Raw genomic sequence first — 15,963 nt, 5'->3', positions numbered from 1 at the left:
TAGGGGACACTCGTACTGGAAAAGAAATTTTAAAGTTTTTTAAAAAGTGACAATATATTTCTGTTTGATAGACCTCCGTGAGTGAAAGCCTTCAGAGGGAAGCTGCTAAGAAGCAGGCCATGAAACAGGTAAGGTAGAAGACTGGGATAAGTGCATTCAGTGAAGCATTTTGGTTCATTATTAAGCATCAGTTTTAGTATCTAGGTGCTGAGACTAAAACAGAGTAGATTTAAGGAAAAACACAATGAAGAATTAGCTCCTTATTGCTGTGCTATAGATTAAACCAGTTCTGCTTGTAGGTGACTCATTAGTCTAATAATGGATTGTTTGGCCTGTTGTTATTTATTATTGAATTCTTGCTAGTGAGCTTACTTGGGAAAAAAAAACAAACCTTTTCACAATCAAAATGGTTTCACAAACTTATAATTATTTGAAACTCATCTGCCAAGAAAGAAGAATATCAGAGAGAGATAAAAATATATAGACATAGAGATTTATTTATTTATTTATTTTTGAGATGGAGTCTTGCTCTGTTGCCCAGGCTGGAGTGCCGTGGTACACTCTCGGCTCACTGCAGTCTCCGTCTCCTGGGTTCAAGCAATTCTTCTGTCTCAGCCTCCCAAGTAGCTGGGACTAAAGGCGCATACCACCACGCCCAGCTAATTTTTGTGTTTTTAGTAGAGACGGGGTTTCACCATGTTGGTCAGGCTGTTCTGAAACCCCTGACCTCAGGTGATCCGCCCACCTCAGCCTCCCAAAGTGCTGGGATTACAGGTGTGAGCCACCGTGTCAGGCCTGATCATTGTAAAAGACTGTCTGGTACCTTAGTGTTTCCAAGTACTTTTTACTTACATTTATCTTTTACAATTCTCACAAACTTGCCCATAGTCCTGATTAAGAAATCTGAAACTCAGAAAGGATAAAGTGCTCCTTAAGATCATACTACTAAATATCAAACTAGGCCTGAAGACTTACTAATTTTTCTACTTCTATACTAGTATATCTTAGATTTTCTGCTATAGAATGTAATGAAATTAAACAATAGCAAGGTGCCTTCCTTTTCATTTTAAATTATTTATCCTCCACATTAGCTTTATAATTTTTGATACTATTTCCTCTTTGTCTAACTGGAAACCTGCATAAAGGTAAGTTTATTAAGCACTTTGTATGTGCCAGGCATCATATCAACTATGTTTAAGAATGATCTTTAATTCTTACAATAATTCTATGAGATAGATGCTCTTATAATCCTTATTTTGTAGTTAAGGAAATGAAAGCAAGAAGAATTTATGTGACTTGCATGAGACCACATAGTTAATAAATGGTAGGGCTGTGTTCAAAACTAGACAGTGAAACTTCAGAACCTAAGCTTTTAACTACTGTGTTTCACACCCTCCTGGAGGAATTGGCACAGAAGGATATATTTAGTCATTTTAAGATAATGTCGGAGTTTCACAGTGAAATATAATGTGTTAACTCAGCAGCCTCAGAATGATATAATATACACATAAAACATAAAAAAAATTATTTAATATAAACATTGTAGTGCTTTGAGTCAGAATTTTGGAGAGACCGTTAAATTCAACTTCCTCACTATGTAAATGGGAGACTTAGTTCTGGAGAGTTGGGTAACTTATCCACGATAATACAGGTATCTTGTTTTCCAGGATTATTTTAACATTTTATGCTGCCTTTTTTTCTTCACTTAAAGCATGAATCCCAAATCTAATTTTATTCTTAACTCTGTCTTGTTCGAGACACTTTATCTGTTTAGTGGGACTTTTTCATAGTTTGCTTGGAAATTAAGAATGCTGCTACAACTCTTACACCTTTCACCTGCTTTCTGCTGATTTTTTTCTCACACGTATATTACATACTCTTCCATTTGTTCCCCACTTGGTTGATTCAGCTTGTCAAGTGTCTTTATCCATACCAACTGAAACTATTTTTCATTTTACTATGAAGAATACTAGCTTGATTGCATTTACTGAATCTTAGAGAAAGTGCTCTTTAAAATGGGGTACTTTAAATGATTTTTTTCTTCTTTTATCAGAATCTCAAGTTTACAGAACCGATGATGGCAACATTATTGTTGTATTGCCTATTTCATTGGGAAAACTTTCAGTATGTCATCAGGAAATAAACATTTGCTGTAGGTCTCTGGTAGATATTTGATGCTAATCTAAGGAAATTGTTTTCTTAGTTTGAGGGTTTTGTTGTTTATTTGTTTAAATGGTGAACTATATACAGAAAGGATACTACTTCATGACCATGTTGGTTTTATACCAATAATGTGAAGTCAGCTTAACTTTAGAAAATCAATCACTGTGACTTCACATAAGTGGCACAAACCTAACATGAGCATAAAATGTTATCCTTTTCTTATATTGTTGCATTTGGCTTACTGAAGTTTTGAGAGTTTTTAAGTATTGAAGATTTTTGCATCATAAGTGAGACTGGGCAAAAAAAAAATTTGATAATACCAAGGTTTAGTGAGCCTTATACTATGAGCTAATATAATACTGTATACATTTTGTTCGTTTCTACTTCATTTTCTGTCCTGACAGATTAGTGTTTTCTTCATTCTATTTTCTTTGGGTTTATTTTGTTATTTTTTAACTGTTTGAGATGGGTGCATAGCTCTCTGTTTTCTGTTCTTTCTCTTTTCTGGTATATGCATTTAATGCTATATGTTTCCCTCTAAGTACTTCTGTAGCTGCGTCTTACAGATTTTGATAGGCAATATTTTTGTTGTTTCATGCAAAACATGTTCTGATTTGCATTATGATTTCTTGTTTGACCCATGTATTACTAATTTCTGAACATAACGGAAGTTTTTGATTACCTTTTTGTTATTCATTCCTAATGTGATTACTTTTTTTTTTTGCTTGTTTGTTTTGGGGTTTTTTTGTTTTGTTTTGTTTTGTTTTGTTTTGAGATGGAGTCTTGCTCTGTACGTAGGCTGGAGTGCAGTGGCTCACTGCAACCTCCACCTCCTGGATTCACGTGATTCTTCTGCCTCAGCCTCCTTATAGCTGGGATTACAGGTGTGCACCACCACGCCCAGCTAGTTTTTATATTTTTAGTAGAGACAGGGTTTCACCATGTTGGCCAGGCTGGTCTCCTGATCTCAGGTGATCCGCCCAGCTTGGCCCCCCAAAGTGTTGGGATTACAGGCATGAGCCACCACACCGAGTCCCTAACATGATTATTTTGGGTTCCAAGGCACTGCACTGTATTGTTTCATGCCTTTAAAACAGGTAGAGGTTTACTTTATGGTCCAGTATATAGTCAGTTTTTATAAATATTTCTTCTGTGTTTGAAAATGTTCTGTATTGATATAAAAATTATCCGGGCCTGGTGGTGTACACCTGTAGTCCCAGCTACTCAGGAGGCTGAGGCAGGAGAATCACTTGAACACAGCAGGTGGAGGTTGCGGTGAGCCAAGATGGTGCCACTGCACTCCAGCCTAGGCGACAGAGCAAGATTCCGAACCCCCCCAAAAAAAAGAAAAAAGAAAATGTTTGTGTGTGTCCATTGGGCCAGCTGTGTTAATCCACATATATTCATACTGTGTTTTTGTTGTTGTTTGTTGGTTGGTTGGTTGGGTTTTTTTTTTTTTTTTTTCATTCTGTTACTGAGAGGCATATGTTAAAATCTCTTGCTGTAATTGTGGATTTGTCTATTTTTCCTTGGATATCTGTTCAGTTTTTGCTTTATTTATTATTATGTTGCAACATAGTTAATAGTAACATATCTACTCAAGTGCTCCCCTACAGCTCTTCTCCCAACATATATAAAGGCATGTCATCAGTTTAAAACAGCCCTGGCCGGGCTCGGTGGCTCACGCATGTAATCTCGGCAGTTCAGGAGGCCGAGGTGGGTAGATCATGAGGTCAAGAGTTCGAGAACAGCTTGACCAATATAGTGAAACCCCTTCTCTACTAAAAATACAAAAAATTAGCCAGGTGTGGTGGCAGGTACCTGTAATCCTAGCTACTCTGGAGGCTGAGGCAGGGGAATTGCTTGAACCCGGGAGGCAGAGGTTGCAGTGAGCCAAGATGGCGCCACTGCACACCAGCCGGGGCAACAGTGAGAGACTTCGTCTCAAAAAAAAACAGCCCTCAGTCTCCCTTTTCCCTTGCTTTTTGTTATTGTAGTGGTGATTATTTCTTAGATTCCATGTTTCCCTCTTTGTGTTAGCCAGGCTAGTTTTGGGGAGTGAACAGGAGTTCCATTTCAACATCTAGGCAGGAGAATCTTTCACTTTGTAAAGGTTGAGAAGTGAAAAAAATGAATTTCTTAATATTTTAAACAATATTCTAGAAAAAAGGTTTTTCAGTTAGCATGTGCATTATTCAGAGTTTAAATGTTGGTATGTAAAAACCCGAGTCTATCAGATAGATTCTTTTGAATAATTACATCATCCTGTCACTTAAAAAGGATCCCTCTTGGGTTCTACATTAGCCAGTCTAGCAATTCAGGAAAAAGTTAAAGTGTATAGACTCTGTACTTCAGGAATTTACAACCGGGGCAAAAGGCTAAGATTTGTAAAACAGGAAGTAAAAACACCCATGCCTGGCATGGTGACTCAGGCGTGTAATCCCAGCACTTGGTGGGGGCGCTGAGGTAGGTGGATCATTTGAGCCCAGGAGTTCAAGACCAGCCTGAGCAACATGGTGAAACTCTGTCTCTACAAAACATATAAAAATTAGGCAGGCATGGTGGCACACGCCTATAGTCCCAGCTACTTGGGCGGCTGAAGTGGGAGGACCACTTGAAGCCTGGGAGGCAGAGGTTGCAGTGAGCCAAGATTGCACCACTGCACTCTAGCCTGGGCGACAGAGTGAGACACCCTGTCTCTTAAAAAAAATATATAGTGTATTATTAAGAGCTAATTATTGCAGAATAGAATGTTCCTCAGTGTTTAGAAGAAAGATCATTGGGGGTTAGAGGCCTCAGAAATGGGCTCAAAGAAGTAGGACTGGCCCTTAAACACTGGATAAGATTTTGATAGCTTGAAAGAGGAGAAAAAAACATCATTTAAGATGGAAGGAACATGATAAAGGCAGAGACTTTATGTTTGACAACTCTAAAAATGATAATGAAAGTTTAGTATATAATACAGGCCTGTCAAAACCAAGGTTAGGTGTTTCCATCGTACCTTTTGACCTTTTGATGTGGATAATTATATACAAATGAATAGATGATAATAATAGTTGATGTTTATTGAATACTTTATCAGGCTCTAACTGTTTTAAGTTTAGTCATTTAATTATAACAGCTTAGAATGTAAGGATAATCGTTATTCTTTCTCTTCTAGATGAGGAAATTAAGGTACCAAAAGATTATAAACAAACTTGCCCAGAGTAATTAGTAAGTGTAGAGCCAGGATTCATACCCAGGCAGCCTAGCTCCAGAATTTATTCATATTTCGTATCTGAAATGTGATTGTAATTTTTAGGATATATTTTCAATTTATGAACCATTCTCAAAAAACATAGATTTTGTTGTATCTATTGGCTGGCTCATATTTTTGAAACATGTTTTATTTTTTTTTTTAAGACCAAACTGGAAATCCAGAAGGCCCTTGCAGAAGATGCTACTGTGTATGAATATGACAGTATTTATGATGAAATGCAGAAAAAAAAGGAGGAAAATAATCCCAAATTGCTTTTGGGGAAAGACCGAAAGGTTTGTTAGCTGAAATAACACACTTTCTTTGACCCTGACCTACATTTTGTGTTTTAATCTTATTTTAACATGAGAATGATCTGAGAAAAAGCTTTTAGGTATGTGAAGTATGAAGAGTCCCTAATTCCAGATATTATAGATTTGATCTTAGAACTCAAGAAGTACTACGTATATTATCCTAACAGGCCAAGTGAATTATCTCACAATTTTGTTTTTTGCTTTGAAACCTTTGCAAATAGTTTTTTGGAAACTTTTCCTTAGAATTCTAATGTACCAAATTTGTACTGCTCCTGCCCTGTGTATGTTTATTTGTGTTTTATTATCCTCTCATTTTTTTCATTTCTTCCTAGCTGGTAACTGAATCATCTGCCTACACCTATCTTGATTTTATTTTCAGTGAGAAAAAAATGTGGGAGGGGGAAAAACTGAAATAAGTTCAGATTTTCTTTCTATCAGCTCTTGTTCTTTCACAAGCACAGGCTGATTTTAAGGGCATTTGCATCTGACAGTTACCTACTAGTAGAGTGATGGTATAAAATTATATTAAAGCTACTATTTTAAATAGTCATATTTCTACTAAATGTGAAAAACTAGCAGGAACTTTTCTGATTTTTTTTTTTAATTAAGAGAATACCAGAAAAAAGAGAAAAAAAAATATATTTAGTTTGATGTTTTTTTAAAGTTAAATCACATTATAAACAGTTTCTATCTCTGCTACACCTAAATTTTTATTGAAAATAGTTTCAATATTAATCTTGCTAGTAAGTTTATATTGAATGTAGGGAAGACAATCTTATTTGGGCCGATCATTTCTATCTTAATTCATTATAAAAATTATAATATTAACAATTACTATTTTTTTGCTCTTTTCGTAAATCTTTTTTATTTCCTTAGCCCAAGTATATTCACAACTTGCTAAAAGCCGTTGAGATCAGAAAAAAGGAACAGGAAAAAAGAATGGAAAAGAAAATCCAGAGAGAACGAGAAATGGAAAAGGGAGAGTTTGATGATAAAGAAGCATTTGTGACGTCTGCATATAAGAAAAAACTGCAAGAGAGAGCTGAGGAAGAAGAAAGAGAAAAGAGGGCTGCTGCACTGGAAGGTAACATGAAAGAGTGGGAAAGGCACAAGGAAACAGTAGCAGAATCTCTACCCTGTGGTTAGCTGTTTGCTCTGTCACTGAACTTTTGGGTTATGAATTTGTGATCATAATTTATATTTAGGAATTCAAGACACAAGAAATGTGGTATTATATAGTACTATAAAACAGAGAGGAAAGTTTAAAAACACAGTTGAACTCTTCAGTAACTATTATTTCTACTAGACTTAGTTCTCATTTTGTGGCTTTTGCCTTAGAACATGATTTGAAATGTAAAAACATTTATTACAAAGTATAACACCATGGCATTTGTCAGAAACAATATAAATACAATTTTAAACCCTAGTTACATTTTTCTGGAATGAGAAAATAATAGAGTAACACCACTCAAGGAGCATCAATGAGGCAATTAGAAAAGGAATAACATTAATTGAAGAAAGAATAAAAATTGGATGAATTAAGATTATCTTAATGCTTTAGTGCTTTCTGCTCATGATTATGTCTCAAGATCTAAGTAGAGTATATATTTATAAAATACTTTTTTTTTTGAGACTGGGTTTCTGTCACCCAGGCTGGAGTGCAGTGGCTCAGCCATGGCTCACTGCGGCCCTGACCTCCCAGGCTCCAGTGATCCTCCCACTTCAGCCTCTTGAGTAGCTGGGACTATAGGAGCATACCACCGTGTCTGGTTAATTTTTGTATTTTTTGTAGAGACGGGGTCTCACTATGTTTCCAGGGCTGGTCTCGAACTCCTGGGCTCAAGTAATCTTCCTGCCTCAGCCTCCCAAAGTGTTGGCATTACAGGCATGAACCACCATGCCCGGCCCTGTATAAATACTTTAATTGACAAATGCTCATCAGCTGTTTTTTTTTTTTTTTTTTTTCTGAGACAGAGTCTCGCTCTGTCACCCAGGCTGAAGTGCAGTCATGTGATCTTGGCTCACTGCAACCTCTGCCTCCCGAGTTCAAGTAATTCTTATGCCTCAGCCTCCCAAGTAGCCGGGATTACAGGCATGTACCACCACACCTGGATAATTTTTATATTTTTAGTAGAGACGGAATTTTACCATGTTGGCCAGGTTTGTCTTAAACTCCTGAGCTCAGATGATCCACCCACCTCAGCCTCCCAAAGTTCTAGGATTACAGGCGTGAGCCACTGCGCTTGACCTCTTCAGCTTTTAACTAGAAGAAAACCAAGTCTTTAACATTCTGTCTAAGCATGTACTGTGTGTTTAGAGTGCCAGTCAGCAGTCTTTCTATAAAGGACCAGATAGTATTTTAGTATTCATATTTTAAGACTTTAAATTTATAAATTCATATTTATGAATGCCAGATCGTATTCATACTCTAGGGCTTTTTGTATATATGATCTCTGTCGCAGTTACTCAGCTCTGCCTTTGTAGTACAAAAGCAGCTTTGGACAATACATAAATGAACAGGGCTTTGTTTCAATAAAAATGTATTTATAAAAACAGGCAACAGGCCCAATTTGGCCTGTGGGATATAGTTTGCCAAGTCCTGATCCAGAGAAGAGTTTACACACTGTATGTTATATACTCTACATCTATAAAATGAAACTGCACTGTGCCTTATTGAATATATTCTAATTTTTGCTTTCCCTCTGTTAGCATGTTTGGATGTAACCAAGCAGAGAGATCTCAGTGGATTTTATAGGCACCTATTAAATCAAGCAGTTGGTGAAGAGGAAGTGCCTAAATGCAGCTTTCGTGAAGCCAGGTAAGGAGACGTAAATGAAATATTTTGAAGAAAGATACTGTTATAATAATCTGTGGTTGTGGGGTCATTTTAACCCTCTGAAAGATGGAAGATTACAACATTGCATATTGTGTTGTCAGTCAGCCTTTCCTAATTGAATGGCTAGAAATTTGCAGTTTCTTGATTTTAAAACCTACAGATTTAGTTTAAGATCATTTTTATTCTGCAGTTCACAGAAATTGTTACATTAAAACAGTCAGTGATTGAGTTTAATATTATTGTAAAACCAAAGACACTTTTAATGTATAAAGTTTCTTGAATTTTAGGTTGAGCTTATGGTTCTACGTCAAGGGAGAGGCAAAATCTTTCAAGGGAAAGCAAATCAATCTGTGGTTTTTCCCTTTTTTTTTTTTTTTTTTGGAGACGAGTGCACTCTGTCACCTAGGTGGGATGAGTACAGTGATTCAGTCATAGCTCACGGCAACGCTTGGGCCTTGGGGCTCAAATGATCCTCCAAGGTACCTGGGAGCTAGCCAGGTGGCAGCATCATGGCCCAGCCAATTTTGCTTTTTGTGTTTTGGTTTTTTGGTTTTTTTTTTTTTTTGAGACGTGGAGTCTTGTCTCTGTCGCCCAGGCTGGAGTGCATGTGCCAGATCCAGGCCAACTGCACAGCCCTCCGCTCCTGGTTCCACGCCATTCTCTGCCCAGCCCCCGAATAGCTGGACTCACAGGTGCCCGCCACGCTCCGCCAGCTAGTTTGCTAGTTTTTTGTATTTTTTAGTAGAGACGGAGTTTCACCGGGGTTTCACCGGGTTAGCCAGGATGGTCTCAATCTCCTGACCTCGTGATCTGCCCGTCTCAGCCTCCCAAAGTGCTGGGATTACAGGCTTGAGCCACCGCGCCCGGCCTGGTTTTTTGGGTTTTTTTTTTTTTTGAGATGGAATGGAGTCTCGCTCTGTCGCCCAGGCTGGAGTGCAATGGCGCGATCTCGGCTCACTGCAACCTCTGCCTCCCAGGTTCAAGTGATTCTCCTGCCTCAGCTTCCTGAGTAGCTAGGACTACAGGTGCATGCCACTATGCCCAGCTAATCTTTGTGTTTTTAGTAGAGATGGAGTTTCACCATGTTGGCCAGACTGATCTCGAATTCCTGACCTCAGGTGATCCATCTGCCTTGGCCTCCCAAAGTGCTGGGATTATATGCGTGAGCCACCACGCCCAGCCTCTTTTTGTATTTTTGTTGTAGAGATGGGGCTTTATGTTGCCCAGGGTGGTCTCGAGCTCCTGGGCTTGAGTGATGCCTCCATCTCAGCCTCCCAAAGTGCTGGGATTACATGTATGAGCCACTGCACCTGGCTGCTTTTTTTTTTTTTTTTTAAATAAGAATGTAGGTATTCCTCATGATCCTTAAAATGATTGGTGCCTGGTACCTTAAAATGATTTTGCTGTCAGAATTAAGGAGAAATTTGGAAAGAATTAGGTGTCTACAATGTAAGTCTTATATACGTGTTCAGATAGTATATAAAAAGGAAAGTGATTTATTTTCAAAAATAGGTTCCAGCCTTCATAAAATGTAAGACTTACATATCAGGGGCTAGAACAGCACTGTTCAGTATGTAGGCACTAGTCACGTGTAGCTACTTAATTTAAAGTAAATAAAGTAGGTTGAGTGTGGTGGCTCACGCCTGTAATCCCAGCACTTTGGGAGGATGAGGCGGGTGGATCATGAGGTCAGGAGATTGAGACCATCCTGGCCAACATGGTGAAACCTTGTCTCTACTAAAAATACAAAAAATTAGCTAGGCGTGGTGGCACATGCCTGTAATCCCAACTACTCAGGAGGTTGAGGCAGGAGAATTGCTTAAACCCGGAAGGCGGAGATTGCAGTGAGCTGAGATTGCACCACTGCACTCCAACCTGGCGACAGAGCTAGACTCCATCTCAAAAAATAAAATAAAATGGCTGGGCGCAGTGGCTTACTCCTGTAATCCCAGCACTTTGGGAGACCGAGGCGGGCGGATCACAAGGTCAGGAGATTGAGAACATCCTTGCTAACACGGTGAAACCCTGTCTCTACTAAAAATACAAAAACAAAAAATTAGCTGGGCGTAGTGGCAGGAGCCTGTAGTCCCATCTTCTCAGGAGACAGGCCAGAGAATGGCGTGAACCCAGGAGGCGGGGCTTGCAGTGAGCTGAGATTGCAGTGAGCTGAGATTGCACCACTGCACTACAGCCTGGGCGACAGTGCAAGATTCTATCTCAAAATAAATAAATTAATAATAAAATAAAATAAAATAAAAAATTAAAGTAAATAAAATTTAAAGTTTTGATCACAGTGGCCACATTTCAGATACTCAGTTGCCATATTTGGCTGGTGGTTGCCATATTGGGACAGCTCAGATATGAATATTACCATTTCTTGAGGCATTTCTATTAGTGCTGGTCTAGAAGGTAAAGGATTAGAGGATTTTTGAATAAAGTTATAAGGTATTATAGGAGTGGTGAGATGATTATGCCATAAGTATGTAGCTGAAGGTAAAAGGGTCTGTCCTAAGCAAAAAAAAAATTAACAGAAACGGTTCTGAGTAGATCTGAGTCTCTGTTGCTAAGGAAGGGAAGAGGTAGGAGAATAGAATTAAGGTGAGGAGAGGAAGTTTATGCCCCACTCCCTCCCTGCGCTACTAGGTTTTGATTATAAAATTGGTGAGAAGTATGAACCTAAGAAACTGTATTTGAAGATTCAGGTTTTGAATGGAAATTATACATTATGTCTTTGTATTAGAGTTTCATCTGGAAACTCTGTAATGTCGTTGACATAGTTGTACTTCTCAGAGTCTAATAATCAAATTCCTAACTGTTAGTGGGTCCTTTAGCCAAGATAGTTCTGCCGGTAATTCCTGGAGAACCAAAGTTGTTGCAGCATTAGTGTGGTTAGTAAGTGATTAGTCGAGACGGGCGGATCACGAGGTCAGGAGATCGAGACCATCCTGGCTAACACAGTGAAACCCCATCTCTACTAAAAATACAAAAAACTAGCCGGGCGAGGTGGCGGCGCCTGTAGTCCCAGCTACTTGGGAGGCTGAGGCAGGAGAATGGCGTGAACCCAGGAGGCGGAGCTTGCAGTGAGCTGAGATCTGGCCACTGCACTCCAGCCTGGGTGACAGAGCGAGACTCCGTCTCAAAAAAAAAAAAAAAAAGTAAGTGATTAGTAAGAATCACTGAGTGATTCTTATCTACATTATACTCACTGTGTGAGTAATACAAAGTTAACTGTACTTGCCAGCTGGAACAACATAAGTAATATAAATAATTTTAGTGCTGTTGATTCTAATGGACAAATTAATATATTTCCATTTTGTTGTGATAGGTGTCAAGGAGTATATCAGGATACTAGCGCGTTTTTCATCATGAGAGAGAGTAAATATTTAGGATTATATTTGCCACTGTTTTGCTGTGCAGAGATTATCTTCATGTATTTCTAGGACTATTTTTATAATTTTTTGAAAAGAAAAAGGCCGAGCATGGTGGCTCACGCCTGTAATCCCCGCACTTTGGAAGGCTGAGGTGGTTGGATCACCTGAGGTCAAGAGTTTGAGACCAGTTTGGCCAACATGGCGAAACCCCATCTCTACTAAAAATAAAAAAATTAGCTGGGCGTGTTGGTGCAGGCTTGTAATCCCAGCTGCTCGGGAAACTAAGGTGTGAGGATCACTTGAGCCTGGGAGGCGGAGGTTGCAGTGAACCAAGATTGTGCCTCTGTACTCCAGCCTGGGTGACAGACTGTCTCAAAATAAATAAGAAAGGAAACAAAAAATATGAGAGTCACAACTTAAGCTTCATGTTGCGAAAACGGAACTTAGATTCAGAACATATCTTACTTTTCCCAATTATTCTTTGTCGTAGGCTTACCAAAAAATGAAGACCTGTACAAACCCTTGCCTGTATGTTCTAATAATATAGTAGACAAGGGCTAATTTTCTCTTTTCACTTTTACAAATATTGGACATATTCTGAATGGTATGAATTTGAAATTACTAGTTTGCACAGACATCAGGACCTTTTTGCATTTGGATAATCAGACAGTATATATCACTATAGGTGTATTGATTTGAGTATTGATAAAAATTATATGAACCCTTCATTTGCTTATTACAACTGATAATGTGGCATTTTTTCTGCCCTTTTTTGTTTTTTTGTTTTAAGATCTGGTATAAAGGAAGAAAATCAAGGGGCTACTCCAATGAAGTAAGTTCAAAAAGCAGAATACCACAGGAGAAATGCTTTCTTCATACTGATGTGAAAGTGGAGAAAAACCCAGATGCAGACAGTGACTTTGATGCTAAGAGCAGTGAGGATGATGAAGTAGAAGAAACTAGAGTGAACTGCAGAAGGGAAAAGGTCGTAGAGACTCCTGAGAATGACTCCAAGCACCACAGGAATCAAAACCACTCTCGGTCACCTAGTGAAGAAAGAGGGCACAGTGCCAGACACCACACAAAAGGATCACGAACATCAAGAGGACGTGAGAAAAGGGAAGATCAGCACCAACAGAAGCAATCCAGAGACCAGGAGAACCATTACACTGACCGCGATTACTGGAAAGAAAGGGATTCTCATAGGCACAGAGAGGCCAGTCATAGAGATTCCCATTGGAAGAGGCATGAACAGGAAGATAAACCAAGGGCAAGGGACCAAAGGGAAAGAAGTGACAGAGTGTGGAAAAGGGAGAAAGACGGGGAGAAGTATTCCCAAAGAGAACAAGAAAGAGATAGACAACAAAATGATCAGAACCGACACGGTGAGAAAGGAGAGAAGGAAGAGAAAAGCAAAGCAAAGGAAGAGCATATGAAAGTAAGGAAGGAAAGATATGAAAATAATGATAAATACAGAGATAGAGAAAAACGAGAAGTAAGTGTTCAATCTTCAGAAAGAAGTCGAGACAGAAAGGAAAGCAGCCCGAATTCTAGGGCAAAGGATACATTTTTTGACCAAGAACTATCCAACAAAATGAGAAACATGGCAAAGGACAAAGAAAGAAACCAGGAGAAAGCCTCTAATTCTGAATCATCCCTGGGAACAAAACACAGACTCACAGAGGAAAGGCAAGAGAAGGGTAAAGAACCAGCGAGACCACCTGAGGCAGTGAGCAAGTTTGCAAAGCGGAACAATGAAGAAACTGTAATGTCAGCTAGAGACAGGTACTTGGCCAGGCAGATGGCACGGGTTAATGCAAAGACCTATATTGAGAAAGAAGATGATTGATGGCTACCCTAAGAGAAAGATAGTTTGGAGGGCATTTTAAATTTTATTTTCAAAATTTTAGGTTAAAATCAAAAGTCAGTCTTAAATTTTGGATGTTTGGATGTGGATGTTTGGCTGAATTTATATATAGTATGTACTCATCATTACCACATTCTTTGTTGTATTCAAGAACTGTGAGAGTGTGCTAATTCCCTGTAGGTACATAATGAGGAAAATTGGCTCCACCACAACCATTAAAAAATAATTTTGGCCAGATGTGGTAGCTCGTGCCTGTAATACCAGCATTTTGGGAGGCCAAGGCAGAAGGATCACTTGAGGCCAGGCATTCAAGACCAGCCTAGGCAGGATAATGAGACCTTGCCTCTATTTAAAAAACAAAAAGCCTGGCATGGTAGTGCATGCCTGTAGTCCCAGCTGTTCGAGAGGCTGAGGTAGGAAGATCACTTGAGCCTAGGAATTTGATGTTACAGTGAGCTGTGATCATACCACTGCACTTCAACCTGGGCGACAGAATGGGACCCTGTCTCTAAAAAAAATTTTTTTAATAAATAATTTAACTCTTCTAATAATGTTTTGTTGCAGGAGCTGTTTGTTTTATAAATATTGTATTTCACATAAAATATGGATTTGAAAAATAGAAAATATACTTTATGTTCTGAAATTTGTATTAAAGTGTAAAATGTGAATCATACATCTTGTCTAGCTTACAGCATAGTTGGCTTAAATGAAAATAAAATGATATACATTTTATTTATGCATTTATTTTAAAGTAATTTTGCTCATGTCGCAGTTCATCTTTTTGCTTTTAGTAGAAATTAATTTGTAATTCTGAAACCTTGACAAGTTAGTAAATTGGTTATGTACGTAAATCACTTTTGGTTAAAGGTGAAGCTGTGGAGACATTAGCCTAAATGAAATTAGCTAAAGATCCAGGTGGCCTATTTCTAAACATCTTGTTTTACATACTCTGAAAAAGATAGTGCAGTTTATTACAAGTTCCACTTGTGTATAAAAGTAAAACTAGTATCTTTCTCCTGAGTCTTTGAAACTCAGGAGAAGTAATTATACACTGTAAATATTTTGTTTATGGGGAAAGATAAATGCTGTGGAGAAAATAGTTCTCTAATAGGTCTTCCCGTTAAGAAAGTGCTGTTTATATCTCTCACAATACTTTATCATAAAGAGCACACTTTCTTATTTTTAGAAGGATAAACTTGGTTTAATAAGAATACTGACTAGATGAAAAACATTATATATTAAGGGTCAGATATAGCATTTATAAATTATTTTATTGTATTGTACTTTTAAAACCAGAAAGGAAAAGTCACAGGAAAGTTAACGCCCAAATCTGTGACTGATACATTGAATGTCAGTTACATGGTAATACTCTAAAGTCAGTCAGTGACAGTGACAAACTCTCGAAATCACTGACTTGGTGTACACAAAGGGAGCAACATAATATAAGTATGGAAAGGTAAAAGGGTGACATCATGGGAGGACCATGAGTGACAGACAAAATCTTTAACTTTGGTGGGGAATATGGTTTCTTTTTTAGGATTGTTTTATAACTAGAGCCATGCATTGGGAAGATTAATTTGATCATAGTGTGCAAGGTAGTCTAGAAGGAGAGACTGATGTCAGAGACATCTGATGATAAACTCAGTTTCCCTCTCCCAGAGGGAAAAGCTCAGAGACTTTTACAAAGCAGCTTGGATCCTTAGATAGGAAAGGTGTAAATTACTTTTATTAACCGACTTAATTTGACAAATCAGTATGAGGCTGCAAATGAAGAGTTTTCTTCTGTCTCCTCCAAATATACAGAATGTTGGTTTTGCCTCTCTGGCATTCATTCCCCCCTTTTCCTGGTAACAGCACCTTGATTTGCCCTTGAGAAAACACACCTTTACTACTCTTAGTCCACGGGTTCAAATGGGGCAGAATAGCCTACAGGAAGGGTATGCAACTCAAGCTAGGCTGATGCTGGTCCTGTTGTCAGAATTTACAGAAAGATGTTTTCTGTTGTCTTTGCTGATTATGGCGATGAGGTAAGTCTGGAGTTTCATGAGAGAGTGCCTTGATGCCTGGCAGAAAAAAAGCCCACAAAAAAAGCCAAACAGAAAAGGACAAAAAACCTGATGATTGCTTTTGCATCTCTGGCTCTAGTGTAGTTTTTTTTTTTTTTTTTTTTTTTTTTT

The 15,963-nt window shown here is 38.4% G+C and overlaps 1 protein-coding gene across 1 annotated transcript in view; it reads left to right on the top strand.

The window, feature by feature from the left end:
* The window catches only part of NSRP1 (nuclear speckle splicing regulatory protein 1), a 67,368-nt gene extending 52,838 nt beyond the window's left edge, over positions 1–14,530 (top strand). Inside the window, 6 exon segments of the mRNA XM_017855083.1 lie at positions 72–128; positions 5,566–5,694; positions 6,589–6,796; positions 8,422–8,530; positions 12,710–12,723; positions 12,726–14,530. Coding sequence (XP_017710572.1) covers positions 72–128; positions 5,566–5,694; positions 6,589–6,796; positions 8,422–8,530; positions 12,710–12,723; positions 12,726–13,768 — 1,560 coding nt within the window. The 3' untranslated portion in view covers positions 13,769–14,530.
* The last annotated feature ends 1,433 nt before the right edge of the window (positions 14,531–15,963 follow it).

The sequence above is a fragment of the Rhinopithecus bieti genome, unplaced genomic scaffold (assembly GCF_001698545.2).
Source record: "Rhinopithecus bieti isolate Rb0 unplaced genomic scaffold, ASM169854v2 scaffold_38691, whole genome shotgun sequence".
NCBI lineage: Eukaryota > Metazoa > Chordata > Mammalia > Primates > Cercopithecidae > Rhinopithecus > Rhinopithecus bieti.
Note: the sequence above shows the minus strand (reverse complement) of the source record. Positions and strands in the feature narration are given on the sequence as shown.